Source organism: Carcharhinus amblyrhynchos, chromosome 12 (assembly GCF_965287045.1).
Source record: "Carcharhinus amblyrhynchos chromosome 12, sCarAmb.v2.hapA, whole genome shotgun sequence".
NCBI lineage: Eukaryota > Metazoa > Chordata > Chondrichthyes > Carcharhiniformes > Carcharhinidae > Carcharhinus > Carcharhinus amblyrhynchos.
In genome coordinates this window covers 52441943-52456686 of record NC_137335.1, presented here as the reverse complement: position 1 = coordinate 52456686, position 14744 = coordinate 52441943, and the positions used below count along the sequence as shown (strand labels likewise).

The 14744-nt window shown below is 41.0% G+C and overlaps 1 protein-coding gene across 3 annotated transcripts in view; it reads left to right on the top strand.

Moving 5' to 3' along the window:
* Positions 1-14744, top strand: part of ush2a (Usher syndrome 2A (autosomal recessive, mild)) — an 815153-nt gene that overhangs the window by 436884 nt on the left and 363525 nt on the right. For all 3 annotated transcript variants that reach the window (XM_080200528.1, XM_080200527.1, XM_080200526.1), the window contains one exon: positions 12407-12586. In XM_080200528.1, the coding sequence (XP_080056654.1) occupies positions 12407-12586 (180 nt within the window). The remainder of the gene's footprint in view (positions 1-12406; positions 12587-14744) is intronic.

The following is a 14744-nucleotide window of genomic DNA, read 5'->3' as shown; positions in this document are numbered from 1 at the left end:
AAATTGCCTATGCCTCAACGTCCTGGAATGGATTTGAACCCATAACTTTCCAACTCAGAGGCAAAAAGCACGACCAAATGAGCCAAGCTGACAATACACATTCATCAACGGCCGTTACGGCTACAGGTAGTGCTCCAGCTACAAAGGCACAGAATTGTGCCTTAACTGTAATTGAGAAGAATTTTTCTCAGAATTGACCTTTACAAAAAAGCTGGTGCATCTCTTTAATTGTAGTAGGTAATTTGATGTATTCTTCTCTACCAGTGTGACATTTCAGGTTCCCACACTACTCTCTTTATAAGCTCTCTGAGTGAGATTGTCTAATTAGCACCAAATCATAGGTAGTTTTGTGCTGTGGATTTATGTCTGCTGGGAGCCAGATTGATGTGCCTGACACTCATTTCAATTAGTATCTTTAAAAGTCTTTAAAAAGGAGACTTCCTTCCTATATTTCCAGATTTTAGAAGTCAAACAATAGTATTCTAACCTAGTACACTATTCCCCTTAGGGTTACGTAAAAGGCATTGCACACAGCATCATAATAATTTTCAATCAACTCCTTGGCAAATTCAGTCTCACCTTGCCTGTTCTACATCTTATCTAAACACTACTAATTGTCCTATATTGCTATGACAGTTTTGGAGATGTTAGCTTGTAGCAGTCGGAAATATTGTTAAACGTTTATTTAAGTCTGTTCAGCATCTTTATCTTGTCGAAATCGTTTGTCATTTTAAAAGAAAATGGGAGAGTGCAAGCAAGGGGAGGTGATGGCCTCCCCTTGCTTGCACACTCCCATTATCGCTAGACTATTAATCCAGAAACTCAGCTAATGTTCTGGGGACCCAGGTTCGAATCCCGCCACAGCAGATGGCGGAATTTGAATTCAACAAAAGAATCTGGGATAAGAATCTACTGATGACTAGGGAACCTTTGTCAATTGTCGGAAAAGCCCATCTGGTCTCACTAATGTCCTTTAGGGAAGGAAATCTGCTGTCCTTACCTGGTCTGGCCTACATGTGACTCCAAAGCCACAGTAATGCACTTGGGCAACTGGAGATGGGCAATAAATGCTGGCCAGGCAGCGATGCCCATGTCCCACGAATAAATTTAAAAAACTGACTGGTAATAGGTGGATTTATACCAATAGTCTGCTATTCCATTGGATAGGCATAGAGCGTAGTTCCCCACCAAAGCTGTTACCTGGTTTCAATTGGCTGCCTCAAGGAAAGGCAAGATGTGTCGGTCATTCTCCAGACCTCTTAACAGGGGAATGGTATATAAAATGGGGAGAATTGAATAAAGCATGATAAAACAAAATAACAAAGTATTTTGTTTTTAAGCTAACTGTTCTCTTCAGACGACTCTGTTATCTTCTTTCTTTACTATATTCAAATACAAGGACAAAGATTGCATCTGCACCCTTTACCACATACCGTCCAGAGAATAAAGTAGGGCTGGAACACATGACTGGAGCTCCCCATCTGCAATTCCCACAGAATTAAAATTACCATTGTTGTTTTTAGTGATCAGTAATTTTTTTCCTTAAAGAAAATTGATTTATTTTCAGATGTTTGCAGAGAATTGCTAGGTTAGAATTCAACTGCAAAATCTCAGATATTGAGAAGGTGCATCTTTTAAAAAGTGAAATGCCCCATTTTTTGATACCTATAAGGAGGCAGCATAAACATTCCTGAGTCTAATTTTTATTTGTTTGCAAACCGGGCTGATCCTTGATAAAGGCTGGCATGTCCCTTTTACTTGCACACTGCACTTTGAAATATTATGCTGTGAGGCACTTGTAAGATTATGAGGTGTGAGAGTGATGATCAATTTAAAAAGTAGCAACACTTCGGCCGAGCCCATGACAGAACAGCAGATTCAGCCAAGGTAGCAAGGTGAATAATGCAGGAGCCACGTACTCTTGTGTTTAATCTTGCATTGTTTTTGCACAGCAGATTTTTGCTTGACTGTAATTCATGTCATCTTCAGTTGTCAGTACGTCCCTCACATCATCAAAATAGTATTAAATGTTATAAGCTGAGCAGCAAAAGAACTTTCAGAAGTCAGAACCCATTTATAGAGCACTGCTTGTAGAAAATGGATTCTGTTCTCTACAGAATTTTCTTTCACTTCTTTCCACTGAGAAGTTTACTGATTTCTCCCAGTGGAATCGGCTGGAATTTATCGGTTCATGGTTGGCAGTCACAGATTAAGGTAAATGTCGATCTGTAATGACCCTCTACATGTTAGTATTGCAGTAAAGCTGGGCTTTTATGTCAAAGATATCGGAGAGGGAGCTATTACACATGACAGGGGTGATCAAGGGACTCCAGACCAAGGCAAGCATTATTAAATATTGACTACTTCTGTGATTTATGTAGAGCTTGAGGAAAAAAGTGACTTTTTAACCATTATATATTCTTCAGCATGGAAAACCATTCATTTATCTGATAGTGGAAATAAAGAAAGCATTTTGTTTTCATTTAAAACATTGGCATTGCAAATGCCTTGATGGTTTGGTAATGTTTGGCTGTTTATAACATAATCACAGGATGACTGTTTCTTTTTATTTATATAGGTGCTGGGAGGTAAAAGTATGCCTTGAATACATTATACAAATGTTGTCATTAATTATTTCTGATTCAGTCCTTTTATTTTTGCATGAGCCCTTCTGCACTCAGTGAATGGCCATTAACGAATTTGGGTTGTTTTTACGTTGAGTGATTCCACACAACACTTTGCATCGCCATCATTTGAAACAACACATACACCTCCAGCAATAAAAGCCCCAAAATACATTCACATGTCAAATAACTTATTCCAATAGGTTTACAGATTCATTTGCACTGAAACATTGCATTTTACAGTGCAATAACATTTGACAACATGGACTTTGTTGTGCATGATTTGCTCTGGCCTGTTACAGCATTCTAGGAGAATAAATAAAATAGCAATAGTGCCGTTAATGCAAGGGGTTAAACTATGCCAATTCATTACATTGAACAAAACAATTTATTGCATTCATATAAATCAGCTTTATAACATGCTTTGATTGTTCTTGGGTCAGCTTTTCCAAGTTGAAATCAATAAGAGTGCAAGTGGTCTAATCAGTCCTGTTTTTTTATTACAGATTCTAGCTCCAGATCTACACAGTAACACTCAACTATTCCCTTTCTGATTCATTCTTCAATAATCCCTCCTAAGTTCCTCTGACTGCCATCACTTGCCAATGCAACATTGAAACCACAGTGCAGAAATAGGCCGTTCAGCCCAACCAGTTCATTTATGCCCCACGTGAGCTGCTGCCCTAAATTCTTATGCCCCTCCTGCTCCATTTAATCACTGTTCTTCCAACCACTTAGACAATGCACTTTAAACCTGACACAGCTTCTTCTGTGAACTCTGGTACTACATTCCATAGCCTCACAACCCTCTGCATAAAAATGTTTCTCCTAGGATGCTGACTGCATTCATGTGGCTACATTGGTGAGGCTGTCATCAGCCCCCTCTAAAATGGCTGTATCCAGAATCCCCATTGCTGTATACTCATTAGTATTTAATGATGCCTTACCTGTCTGTGCATACAGGCCCTTGCTATTTTCAATGTTCTGCTGCAAATATTAACAACACATGTTGAAAAGAAGACCAAGGGATACATGGGCCTCTGTAACCACTAAATACCTTCTATGAGAATATAAATGCAGCTTTCGGGTTTTCCATGCTGTGAGTGTAACTTGCTGCTTGTAGCTTGCATCTTTGAACTGACCAGACCATTAACGCTTGGATGTGGAACATCTCACAGTGTTGTGGAACAACATGAACCTGTATTTCTATTTAAAAAGATGAAAGTGGTTAAATTGGCTAATCTTCAAAAAACAAGCATTACAGTGTGGAATTAACCTTTGCCCATTCATTGCATTGCTGGCAGGATGTTAGGTTTGTGTTGCCTGCTGTTTTAAACGATTTCTTCATGCAACGTGCTCTGTGCACCCTGTTCATTGGCTACGTGCATCAGTAGAGTGCTCAATATCATGCTCTAAAGCTTAAAGCTCTACTTAAGATCACCATAAGACAGGTTGACATTAACTTCCTGATGATTGTGCTATTGCATTAGTAACCCTGCTCAACGCTAGAGGAACTGGAGGTTCAGGCATTAGATTTGTTTTCTTGGCTGAAGATTCAATGTTATGAAATTACCATCTGATGGATTATAACTGAATGTCTCTAAGTTAGAATTGCCCCGAAACAACAGCCTGCCCCTCTTGAGGGAAAGGCGCATTTGGGCTGCAAAAGGTGAAAGGAATTTTTTGGTAAGTGATTCTTGTGGTTATTAGGGTGTTCATTGTTGAAAGAGTTAATGTGTAAAGCTGGAGATGTCAATAACATAATGACAAAAGAAAGAGTAAAATGACTAGAAATTTAGAAGGAGAACACTCATGGCTTAGATTGAGTAATGCCTGTAGTCTTGCACATCTTTAATTAATTAAGTTCATACAATATACAATCATTGTTGGACATATCTATGTCTCCTTAACCATTCCTTTAGTCAGTCACAACCAACATACAACATGATGGCAGCACTAGAGGACCCCAAAATCTCTAAAAACCAACTTTTAAAAAGTATGCAGATCTGATCTAAAAAAAGCACCAAAATTAAAGGTTTTGGTAAGACAGTTGAAAATCGCTAAAGTGCCCAAAGGAAAATGTGAAGGCTAAAGATGGAAAAAAAAACCTGAACTGTTCGGCTAATGAAGGGCAAGCCAGAGCACATGGTAGTCCATGAAAAATCCCGATCCAACAGCAGAGTTAAAGAGCATGACAATGTTAAGACCCATATCTTGACATCCATATATGTCCCATGTTATGGACGGTGATGAGAGAGAGCTGAAACCCTTGTCCCTTCCCTTATTGCTGAAGTGCTTAGGGTGCTGAAGTTTGGGACAAATTTCTGATGGAATCCACACATTCCCATAAATTACATTAATCACTACTTTGTTTTGGGAAAGGGGAAGTCAACCGGGACATGTATTTTGCATCACTAAATCCTGTCCTAGCACATGCTCTAAATAGGTTACTTTAGCTTTTGAAAGTTCACTCTTGATTAAGCTCACTACTAATTTAGCTCCTCTTAGGTCCCTCAACACTGCTTCCAAGTAGTCTAAGGGATCTTTCCAGGTGTCACTGTAAATCTGCAGGTCATCCAGTTGTTTAATCCACTCACAATCTTATTTTTCAGAAGGCTGCTGAGACATATTTATCAGTAACGGTCAAAAGATCAATTTTGCTGATTCAAATGTAGTTGTCTTCTTGGCCAATGCAGATCTCAATGCAAGGCATTGTATAATTGGCCTGAAGTCACTGCATTTACTTTCCAATAGTCAATGCAGAACTCTTAGAACCATCTGGATTTGGAACTAGTACAATGGGGGAGCTTCTACTGGATTTCTTGGCAGACTTGAGACAGCTTGTCAGGGCTCAGATTGTAAAGGTTTAAATTAATTGGTTTGAGGTGTTCTCCTACATCCACATCATGACCAGTCAGTGAGCCACATCCTGTTTGGTCCCCACACACTTCTTTAAACTCTGTCAGCAAGGTGTCTTTCCTCTGCTCACCAGTTAGAAGGGTCAGCACAGTTTTAAATCCCCCAGAACCTCTGTGTTTTCCAGTCAGGGGTTCAGCCTGTGAGTTTTCCATTCCTTCTTCCTCATCTAGATCTTCCTTGTTGAACCTGCTGTCCTCTTAAATCCCTGTTTCCTGGCAAACACTTACTGGTTGGCTGGGTTCTGGACTACGATTCTCTTTAGCATGTTAAGGTGGTTTTACTATTGTTCCTTTGAGGGTGTGAGTTAAATAATTTACGTTTACATAGGGCGGCACAGTAGCACAGCAGTTAGCACTGCTGCTTCACAGCTCCAGGGACCTGGGTTTGATTCCTGACTTAGGTCACTGTTTGTGTGGAGTTTGCGCATTCTCCTCTTGTCTGCATGGGTTTCCTCTGGGTGCTCCGGTTTCCTCCCACAATCCAAAAGACATGCTGATGAGGTGCTTTGGCCATGCAAAATTCTCCCTCAGTGTACCCCAACAGGCACTGGAATGTGGTGATTAAGGTATTTTCAAAGTAACTTCGTTGCAGTGTTAATCTAAGTCTACTTGTGACACTAATAGATAAATTTTAAACCTTTAAGTTGTGTGGGCCACAAAACGTTGCTACAAAGGGGCCGCTTGGTAGTGGCAGCAGCACAAAGACTAGATCTGCCTGGAGAGTTTGAGTCTGCATACTTCTTAACTTGCTGCATGACTTTTAAGTGCTCTTTGGCCACAGTATAGGTGTTAATGTGACACATACTCCAGTAATTAGGTTTCCTCCTTGAATCCAGAAATTTCCCTTTTACTAGCTTAAGTGGGCCCTGTACCTCGTGCCCATGAATTAATGTGAATGGGCTGAAGCTTGTGGATTTATTTGGTCAACTTTTTTTGGTGAACAGCAAGAAACCTGATCACTCATTCCAACTGAAGTGATGGGCAGAATTTTCCCCTGTCCCATCTGCTATGGGAATCATAGCAGGCAGAACACAGACCACACAAGTGTCCATTGACTTCGGGAGGGATTTTCCAGTATTGGGGCAAGTGCAGCTGGAAATCCCTGCCCAGTATGTTCAGATCATGGTTTTGAGAGTCTGCTGATACTGCTCTAATGCTCCCTGTGGCTGTGGATTTCAACTCTTCTACACCTAGGATGTGTACAAGCTCCTGGAACTCGCAGGGCATGAAATTCATTTCCTGTTCCAATTGGATCTCTTTTGCCAAGTTGTACTGGTTAAAGAGCTGGGTCAACCCCTCAATCATAGCTTGGACTGAGGGTCTCATGGAGTTAGGTGTCCAAGTCCACTATAATGAGAGGGTAGCCAGATAACCTGACCTGGCTGTGGGTACAGGTCCTATTCTGTCTATCAGAATTCTGTTAAAAGGTTCACCAAAAGGCGGTAAGGGTTTGAGTGGGAAGGGTTTAATTATGGACTGTAGCTTTCCTGCAACCTGACATTTCTTGCAGAATTCAGCTGAGGCCTGCCAAAATGCCTGTTGTACAGGATTGGATCTCGCGGCCACCCACATGTTCAGGAATTGGAATGGTAATTCACAGGATTTCCTTGCAGTATTCTGAGGGGACTACATTCTAACATAATACTGTTCATTCCTTTCCTGAACATGCCTTTAGAAGTTTTCCATTTTGGTATAACTACTATTTCTTTCAAGTAATAGCATCTTAGAACCTGTGCAGCCTTTGTTTGAGAGTAGGCATTCTGAACTATATCCTTAGGTCAGAGTCTGCCTGCTCGCCTTAATTATGAAGGCTCGGCTGAGTGCCTCCATACCTTCATTCAGATTCCCAATGAATATTTCAGCCAGCCAGGTCTCTGCGTCATCTAACTGAACTTAGGCTCTTCATTAATTAAATTTACCTGCTGAGCTTGGGGAAGGGCCACAACACAGTCCGGAAAGATCCTGGCCATGAGCAGCTTAGGGACAACCCCCACAGTAACTGGCTCAGAGGTTAGGTCATGTTGTAAGTGGACCCAAAAGAAGGGAATGGGCACACATCCCCTTCCAATCCCATTGATTAGTGCCTTTGTAGTCACAGAGATTTCTGGAGAAAGTGTCAGGTCTTTTCCCAGCAATGAGAACTGAGTGGTCCCTGTATCCCTGAACAGTATGATAGACTTGTCCATTTCCTTAGATGAGTATGGGGACGCTGTTCTTTGGAGGATAAGATTCAGTGAAATCTCAGGGATTCTGTTTGGTTGTACAATGCATAGGGTGGTACTGATGACAGGGACAATTTCTGCTGCTTGGGCCATGGTCTGATTTGTTACACTTGACACCTCTCAGGGGCTGCTTTGGTGAATTTGAAGGCCAAACCCATCACTACATAATTAATGGAGGATGGATGGCAGCCTTCATACCCATGGCTGATAATTGGAGTCTCCACAGGTCTCTTTGTTATGTTTCAAGCACAGAGACAGTAAGCCTAGTGCTGCAAATTTCAGTCTGTGATATGCCTGGCAGTAATCTAAGAAAATTGCAAGTGGGTCCAAAGATGGGTTTCACACCTGAAGCTAATTGGTTTGCAATCTTCCCTGTCCTTTTCTGCTGGTGCAAACCAGATCTGGCCCAGAAAGGGCACAAGGCAGATTAGCATGAGATTGACTTGATTTCAGTCTCATTAACGATTTTGGCATGTGATTGTCCCACCTCCCGGATTGTTCCCACCCTTGTACGCTGGTACACAGAGCACTGGGAGAATGGTGCCTCTGCTATGCCACCTCTACAGTTTAGCAGCTGGCTTCTCTGCGTGAATAGGTGCTAGTCACTCCCCCTACTGGCAAGAATGACACTTTACCTCATTTCTTTTCCAAAGCGCATATGATTGCATCTGGGAGCTCAACCAAAAGGAAGGCACAATTCTCCCCCATTTTCATGTTTGTTTGCCACTTCGAACTTTTTTGGTAAGATCACCCCCTTAGTTAATTTTTTTTTGTGAAAATTCCATCTTGGGGGCCCATTGATTTTAAATTTGGGTTAATCCACAAATATCAGGAGGTCTGAATTCCACAAATGATTTTGTTGGAGTATGTCCATTAAAGGTGTCACCCTACCCATGCTCATTCAATTAGGAACTTTCCAGAGTCTTGAAATAGTTCTGAGTCTATATAGAAATTTCAAAACCTCTCTTACCCTCAGCAACCATTTTAATGTCCATTCCTGAACGAAAATGTTCTCCCAGAATACAGTCCATTTACCATGCCTGACGCTGAGCAAACTTCTCTTGATCTGTTCTCATATTCGAGTCACAGGCAAAACAGAATTCATTTCAATGGCAAGGTGGTGGCCCTGACTTCCTAAAGGAAGTCTTTGTTTTCTGAAGGACCTCCAAAATTGTTTCTGTAAAATCGGACAGTTTTTGTCAAATGATTTGGATGAAGTCAGCACTGTTTTATTTGTAGTTATCTTCAATGCTGATAATACATCCATGCCCACGACACCATTTACTGAGAGCCAAGTCCACCAAACAAACACTTATGACAATGAAGTCTGCCAGCCAACAGGTCGGGTCATCATGGAATTCTGCTTTTCATTTTATTGCATCTTCTGTCATTTGATAGTTAATTATGTCATTAAACCTACATGCTGTTCATTTGATTGATCTGCTGTTCTTCATCTTGCCATGTAAGGGGAAGATTGGGCACAGCCAATACATCTGGCTCTGCCAGCATTTCAGAGTCATCAGTCATTTTATCCCTTTCAAGCTCAGTGGTTAGCAGAGTAATGCCCAGCCATGGGACGTGTCTGGAATGCGCTCAGATATGCATGCCATCTCTCAGGATAGCAATACATGCATACCCTCCAGCCTACCCCGGCTGACATCTGCACATGTGGCCAGAGGGATGCAAGGCAAGATTACTTATGGTTCTGCACAAGCTTGCAGCTGGTCCAACTTGGGATTTGGCTGCCACAAGATGACAGCCAAAGAATTCCTTTACTACTAAAGCAGCTGACCACTTCATGCATTCTTGCAACTAGGGTAGAATGCGGAGAAACACGTGGTTAGGTGTAAGATCTCATAAATTTTGCCCTGGCAGTAAACGGGCAATGCACAACAAGAATCAGAAGACAATTAAACAAAATGGAATTACATAATATTTTGTTGTATTAACAAATTCCTCACAAGTTTGCAATTATTTGGTCCACATAAGACATATAATTTGCAATGTACATGACAGGCTCGTAATTTTATGTGTACTACCATCAACTAAATCTGAGAATTGTTTCATACATCTTGGATTCGGATTTAATTTTATACATGTTAACTGAGAAAAAAAATGTGTGCTGTGCAAGTCACGTTCCCCAAGTTGATTAGCAATGTATTTATCGCCATTATTAAAGATGGAGAGGCTCATGCTGAACCAATCTCTCTATCACTGAATTACCACCAGCCACTGCTTGCTGCCTCATGATTGCCTCCCTCCTGTTTGAATTGCTGCTTTGACCTGTCCCTGGCTATACCCAGCTGGTTTCCACAATTTGCGAGCCTCGTTTAGATGTGACCTGGAAATCAAAATTTGTTGTGTCTTTGGCTTATTTCTTCGGTGATTACTTCCTGCATCACTGCCAGGGTAACCAAATTTCTAAACCTAAAACTGAAGGTATTTTGGAGTCTCTTTTCCGCCAGATCCTGCCTTACAATGTATTTGCAAGTTTTGGAATACACTCAGTCTGTGATGATATCAAAAATGTAATTATGAGATATTATCATATTTAAGTAATATGCTACTCGTTCTTTCTGTTGTTGGCAGGAGTACAACATTGTTTCAGTTATAAAGCAGTTAGCACCGCTACCTCACACACCAGGGACCCGGATTCGATTCCCATCACTGTCTATGCAGAGCCTGCACATTCTCTCCGTGCCTGCATGGGTTTCCTCCGTGTGCTCCGGTTTCCTCCTATAGTCGAAAGATGTGCTGGTTAGGTGCATTGGCCGAGCTAAATTCTCCCTCGGTTACTTGAACAGGTACCAGAATGTGGCGACAAAGGGATTTTCACAGTAACTTCATTGCAGTGTTAATCTAAGTCTATTTGTGATACTGATAAACAAAAGAAATAGATAGAGAAAGCTGGATCAATATTTTAACTAACCTGTTCCTGTGCTGTACATTTTTTTGTTCTTTGGGGTTTTAGTTCAGCATGGTCGGTGCAGGCTTGGAGAGCCAAAGGGCCTGTTCCTGTTCCCTAATTTTTTTTTGTTCTTTGTTCTCTTTAATCTAAATGTGCAGAATAATGGAGCACTCTAAAAGTAAAAAAAACTTATTTATTAGTCACATGTAGGCTTACATTAACACTACAATGAAGTTACTGTGAAAATCCCCTAATCACCACACTCTGGTGCCTGTTCAGGTACACTGGGGGAGAATTTAGCATGGCCAATGCACCGAATCAGCACGTCTTTCAGGCTGTGGGAGGAAACCAGAGCATCCAGAGGAAACACACACAGACATGGGGAGAATATGCAGACTCCACACGTTCAGTGACTCAAGCCAGGAATCGAACTCAGGTCCTTAGCGTTTTGAGGCAGCGATGCAAACCACTTGTGCCACCGTGCCACCCCAAACTACCTGAAATATTAAACTTGCAGCCCCTGTGGAGGGAGAAACAACTTTAAAAATAAACGTTTACTATGTTTCTGTCTCCATACATGCTGCCAAACCTACAAACTATTTTGAATATATTCTGTTTTTATTTATTAAAAAGTAAGTTAATCCCCAGTTACATTTCTGGAATCAAGACAATGTTCTTTGGAAAAGTAGATTTTCTTGTTGTGCGATTTCTCTTTAAGACCAAAGTGAAAGGGAGATCATTGGTTTCCTGGTCATTACATCAGCCAGGAAACACCCTTGTGACCTGAGGTTGCCATGGGGATGAAAAACTAAGAAACAAAAAGGTAAATAGTAAGGAAATTGCAGTAGTGGGATTCCAGCCTGTTTGTGGCAGAGCATACAGAATTTGTGTGAATGCAAACAAACAAGGGGTCTCCACAAATGGGTCAATTTTCTGTTTAGCAGTTTAGGTTAAATCCTGGCATTGAAGCCAGGTTCTGGGAATATAGCAGAGTCTGTGGCTTGGATCTTCTACCCAAAGTGAATGGACTTTTGGCTGCTCTTCAACTTTTCTGGTCCTGCAGCTGGGGTGTTATGCAGATAGAAAAGACAGACAGCTTAAGACAGAAAGGGTGATGGATCTGTGGAATGGACAAGATCACTCTTGCTGTTTCAATGTTGTCAGAGTCCACCAGACCATTTAAAAGTCTGAAGGAAATTGCAGAAGGGAGTCTCTGGGGAATCTGTACTATTGGGACTATCATGACCCACGTGAGAAAGGATCTATAACATGTGCCTTATCCAGTGTTAACTATATCCAGGGATTTCAGATGGAATACTGCTGCTTTGAGGGTCATAACAATTGAGTGGGAAGTATGTGATCTTATAGAACAGAGGCAAAGTTTGAAAGACTGAAACTGTTCATGATGCCACATTTGTGCAACAAGTAATGAGTGCTTGTAGCTATTTCAAGTGTGTCGTTGTTGTATCAACTATTTAAAGTGAAACCTACCTTTTTATTTGCAATATTCTTCAACTATTAACCAATGTTTGCATTATATTGATTTCAGTTAATTTGTTACAGTAAAAGTCAATATTTGTCTGTCAATTTTCTTTCCATTGGTTTTGTGAGAATTCCTTTCTTTTGAAAGTTATTGGCCTTTATGGAGATCTTAACACACTACATATTCATTGTTGAAAGACAAAACTTTCCACTTTGTAAAAGACCTGACTATATCATTTACCTCTTTTATAGATAAATATAGATATTCCATCAGGCGCTTAACCCAGAGATTATACAAGAGTTCAGAAGCTGATGTATGGGTAACCATTAGAAGACTACTTCCCTATTCCAACTACACTATGCAAGTAAATGCCTCCAATAGTCAAGGATATATAACAAGTGATCTTGCAGCAATAAGGATGCCTCCTGGGGGTAAGTAATTGTAAAAATGCATTTTTTTTCAAGCAGTTTGTAAAACTATAACAGTTCCCTTGTATCAATTGTGCTTGCTTCTGGAATACAATAAATCAATTTGAAATGAAATGTAGCACATAATATAAACTTCACTGAGAAAACCTCAGCAACCATTGAAGGACATTGATGAAAAATATGATGCCCACGGATAGATATAGGAATTTTAAATCACTGTTACCTGCTTAGGATCTTGCTTTAAGTATCTTCTCCAAACCTTTTGAAGACAGTCTCAGAAAACACCTGGTGTAATCGGCTGACATGAATAGTTAAAATACTTTACCTCACAGGAAATGGGCTCACAGAACAGTTACTTTTGGAGTCAGTTCATTCAGTGAGTGCAACGTAATGCAGAATAAAGGGGAATATGCTTTTCTTTTTTACATCGCTGCTTTGATTGATTTTAAACAAAAAAGCTCCAAACTGCTCTCCTGCCGTTTCCCTTCTAGGTGTCTGTCTCAGTTCAGTTGCAGCACTCTCGCCTGTGAGTTAGAAGGATGTAGGTTCAAGACCCATTCGAAAAAAAATTTGAGCATGTAATCTAAGCTGACACTTCAATGTAACAGTGAGTCAGTGCTACAGCATTGAATGTGCTGACTTTTCAGATGAGATGTTTTAGCTAGGATTGGTAGATAGAGGAGAGTTCCTTTCACAATTGAAAGAAGAGGGGAATTCTAGCGAACCTTTAACTAACAGCACCAAAATAGATTATCTGATTTATTTTGTTGCCATTTGTAGGACCTTGCTGTTTGTGAATTGTATGCTACATTGGCCTACACACCACAGCATCTACACTTCAAAAACATTTCATTTGATGTGATATGCTTCGGAATGTCTCGAGAATGCGAAAGACGCTATAAAAAAGCATTTCTATCTGATCTTGACCAAAGCTTGCTCCTGTGGCTCTTGTTCAAAATCTGTCTCTATTTTTATCTCCTTGGATTCACAGCCAGAAAGTTAGACCTGCCAAAAACCCCTGGCCAAGCATCTGGAACCCAGATACTTCCCAAAACCATGGGAGGTAGCTGTTTTTTTTGATTACCAAGACAATCTATCAAATTGCTTTATTTTAAGGATTGTCACTACCTTTCATCTGAATGCCTTTTTAAAACTAATTGAATACACCTAGCTTTGTAACATAACAGTTAAAGTAACTCTTTCTTTCCCAAATCCTTTCTGTGGAAACATGATCAAATAAATCCCAAGACACGACAGAATTCCTCTTGCATGCTTCATTCAACACCCCACCACAGCTGTCAATTTTCCTGGGCCCCAGGAACCCAGAGATTTTCTGCAAAGCTGTCCAATTGTTGCAGAACCTCTGCGTCTGATGCCTCTGACTTCATGCAACAACTACAGTTTCATGTATTCTGCAGCTTGTTGTGCTTGTTACTGGTAGAGGCCATGAAGGTAGGCGGAGTGTACTTCTGCCCTAGTCTTGTGCTTGAATCCTTCCAACTTTTGCTGGGCAACTAAGTTGATATTATCCAAAGTCTTTGACTCTAACTCAGAATTAGAGACATTTTCAGAGGATTCCAGCCACAAAGGGAATTGTCCATTGGAAGTCCCCAATTTTCCAGGGCAATTCTTACGTGATCAATGTGTCAGGACTTGCAAGGGGTCCCATAGTACATCTTGGAGGATACCCCTGGGGTATGACCATCCAGAAATCAGAAGTTCTGGACCCATATATCCTTGAGTTCACTCTTTATTGAATATTCTAGTTCGTATCTAATATTGTATTTGTCACTCAGTGGGGCATGGCTCAGCTGGCCTCCCTTTCTATGCTGTAAAGGATATTGTCCAAGATAACTTTCAGCAGGGATAACTGAAAGGTGATCGGTGAACTCAAAGTCAGCCAATTTTTTCAGCCAACACCCTTACATGGACATACATACCTTACTTCGACTGACTGTTCCCACTACATCCCACCATACCCAGCACATCAGGCCCTTCCCTCTTCCATTCCTCCATGCTCCCAACCTCACCCTCAGTCCTCCATTGAATCCATCTTTCAGTCCCTCCATGCTTCTGACCTCAATCCACACTTCTGCTAACCAGTGACCCACCCTTGCCAGTCCTCCATGCAAGCGGCCATTCTCCTGCTCCCCTCCCTTAT